This window comes from Eriocheir sinensis, chromosome 19 (assembly GCF_024679095.1).
Source record: "Eriocheir sinensis breed Jianghai 21 chromosome 19, ASM2467909v1, whole genome shotgun sequence".
Lineage (NCBI taxonomy): Eukaryota > Metazoa > Arthropoda > Malacostraca > Decapoda > Varunidae > Eriocheir > Eriocheir sinensis.
Genome location: NC_066527.1, coordinates 3,112,314 through 3,114,813, shown reverse-complemented (window position 1 = coordinate 3,114,813; position 2,500 = coordinate 3,112,314). Strand labels below are relative to the sequence as shown.

At 58.0% G+C, this 2,500-nt stretch overlaps 1 protein-coding gene across 1 annotated transcript in view; it reads right to left on the bottom strand.

Annotated features, from left to right (window-relative positions):
- The window catches only part of LOC127000517 (uncharacterized), a gene marked incomplete at its 5' end in the record, with an annotated part of 3,897 nt that overhangs the window by 597 nt on the left and 800 nt on the right, over nt 1-2,500 (bottom strand). The window contains one exon of the mRNA XM_050864252.1: nt 1-1,834. This exon is cut by the window's left edge and continues 597 nt beyond it. Coding sequence (XP_050720209.1) covers nt 1-1,834 — 1,834 coding nt within the window. The remainder of the gene's footprint in view (nt 1,835-2,500) is intronic.

Genomic DNA, 2,500 nt, shown 5'->3' with positions numbered 1-2,500 from the left:
CCGTCGGCGTGGTGTAGGTCGGTGTCTTGGTCCTGTAGGCTCCTCTTCCTCCTCGTGTTAACTGGGGTCATGACCGGCGGCCGCAGCTCCACCTGTAGCCGCCCTCCATGCTCTAAGTTCCTCTTGGCACGGGCCTCTTCCTCTACCTCCTGCTCGTCCTCCTGGTCCTCCTCCTCCTCGTCCTCCTCCTCATCCTGGCGCATGAGGTACCGCTGGTCGTACGGCGCGGAGGGGTCTTCATAGGCATCGGCAAGAGTGTCATCTCCGTCACTGTCGTCGGTCTCACGTTTTCTTCTGCTGCCTGGTTCTCCTGCACCGTCCACGGGTCCAACGCCCTCCTGCTTCTCCTCCTGAGTTGCCTCCTTGCCCTCTCCGGCGTAGTCAGAGCGTTTCTTCATGGTGTCGAAGTCGCCAAAGCCTTGGCTGAAGGTGTCCCCGTGGAAGCCACTCGCGCCCATGCCCATGCGGCGTTTCTTCATGGTGTCGAAGTCCCCAAAGCCTTGACTAAACGTGTCCCCGTGGAAGCCACTCGCGCCCATTCCCATACGTCTCTTCTTCATGGTGTCGAAGTCCCCGAAGCCCTGGCTGAAGGTATCCCCGTGGAAGCCGCTGGCGCCCATGCCCATCCTTCGCTTCTTCATGGTGTCGAAATCTCCGAACCCTTGACTAAAGGTGTCCCCGTGGAAGCCACTTGCGCCCATCCCCATGCGGCGCTTCTTCATGGTGTCAAAGTCCCCAAAGCCTTGACTGAAAGTGTCCCCATGGAAGCCACTCGCGCCCATCCCCATGCGGCGCTTCTTCATCGTATCGAAATCCCCGAACCCTTGACTGAATGTGTCCCCGTGGAAGCCGCTAGCACCCATGCCCATTCGCCTTTTTTTCATGGTGTCAAAGTCCCCGAAGCCTTGACTAAAGGTATCGCCATGGAAACCACTCGCTCCGCTCATACCCATTCGCCTCTTCTTCATGGTATCGAAGTCGCCGAACCCTTGGCTGAAGGTATCCCCGTGGAACCCGCTCGCACCCATACCCATCCGCCGTTTCTTCATGGTGTCAAAATCCCCGAAGCCCTGGCTGAAGGTATCCCCGTGGAAGCCACTCGCTCCCATCCCCATGCGGCGTTTCTCTGGGGCCGCCTCTTGGTCCTCGTCCTCTTGCTGCTGCGACACGTCCCTCTTGCCGCGCTTGACTGGAGAGAAGTCGCCGAAGTTATGCGTGAAGATCCCCTCGTGGAAGCCCTGCGCCCCCATGTCGTTGGGGGCGCGCTTCCAGTCGTTGGAGGCGAGGGAGAAGTAGTAAGGGTTGATGGAGCGCTTGAAGGAGTGCATGAAGTGGCTGGGAAGGTACACGTCCATGTAGGGATCGTGCTTCTTCACCGCGTCGCCTTCGTAGTAGTGCGTCGACGCGGTCTGTGGATAGTAGGTCCCGTACTCCTCCATGCTACGTCCCCCGCCACGCTCCACGGCCCCCTCTCGCTGGTAGCTCCCTGAGGACGTCTTGCTGCTTCTCTTCGCTGGCCTCTTCCCCCAGGCCGAGTAGGGGTCGTAGCCGATACTCTGCATGTAGGAGTCGAACCCGTCGTCCCGTTTCGGCCTCTTCCCCCAAGCCATGTAAGGGTCGTAGCCAATGGTCTGCATGTAGGAGTCGTAGCCGTCATCCCTCTTCGGCCTTTTCCCCCAGGCCATGTAGGGGTCATAGTTGATACTCTGCATGTAGGAGTCATAGCCATCGTCCCTCTTCGGCCAGGGTACCAGCGGGTCGTAGGGGAGGTAGGCTGCCTGGTCGTCCGTGGAGCGCTTCACCACTGCCCTAGGCGACGACGGCACTACGACATCTGAAACAAACCTTGGATTAGCACGGTGTTGGGGTCGTTTTCACTGGGGTTATAGGAACAGGAAAATAGGAGTCTGAAAGAGGCCAGTCGGCTTACACGTTGACTTTAAGCTTTCCCTAAAGGCCTTTGTCTTACACTTGTCCCATGATCGCTAAGTCTGGTTTGCTCAGTTACCAATATATAGTCAGGAAGAGGCCACTCGGCTTTCTTAGGATAGCTCTTTGAAACCGATCCATGGCTTTATCTACAAATCGGCTTACACGAACCTTGTTAATACTACCTCTATCATGCACCAAAAATCACCACCATTCCTAGAACCACCACCACCACTAGGCGGTGGCCGAAGTGATAGCGTACTGGACCCACAATCGACGCGTGATGGACGACGCGGGTTCGAATCCTCACGCTACCACTCGGATTTTTCGGTCACCGCCGAGTGGCTTAAAACTACCCACATGCTGTCCTGAAGACCACCCATCAACCCGGACTCTAGAGGAAGCCGTCCAAGCGAATCAAGTACGAGTTCCGGGGGGCAGCATGAGCCAATGCAAGATGGCGCCACTATAAACACTCGCCTGCGCCAGAACGGGCTGGGCCGACCAACAGGCCCCACCTGGAAGAAGCCTTGGGCCGACCATCAGGCCCCACCGGGAAGATGCCTACCGG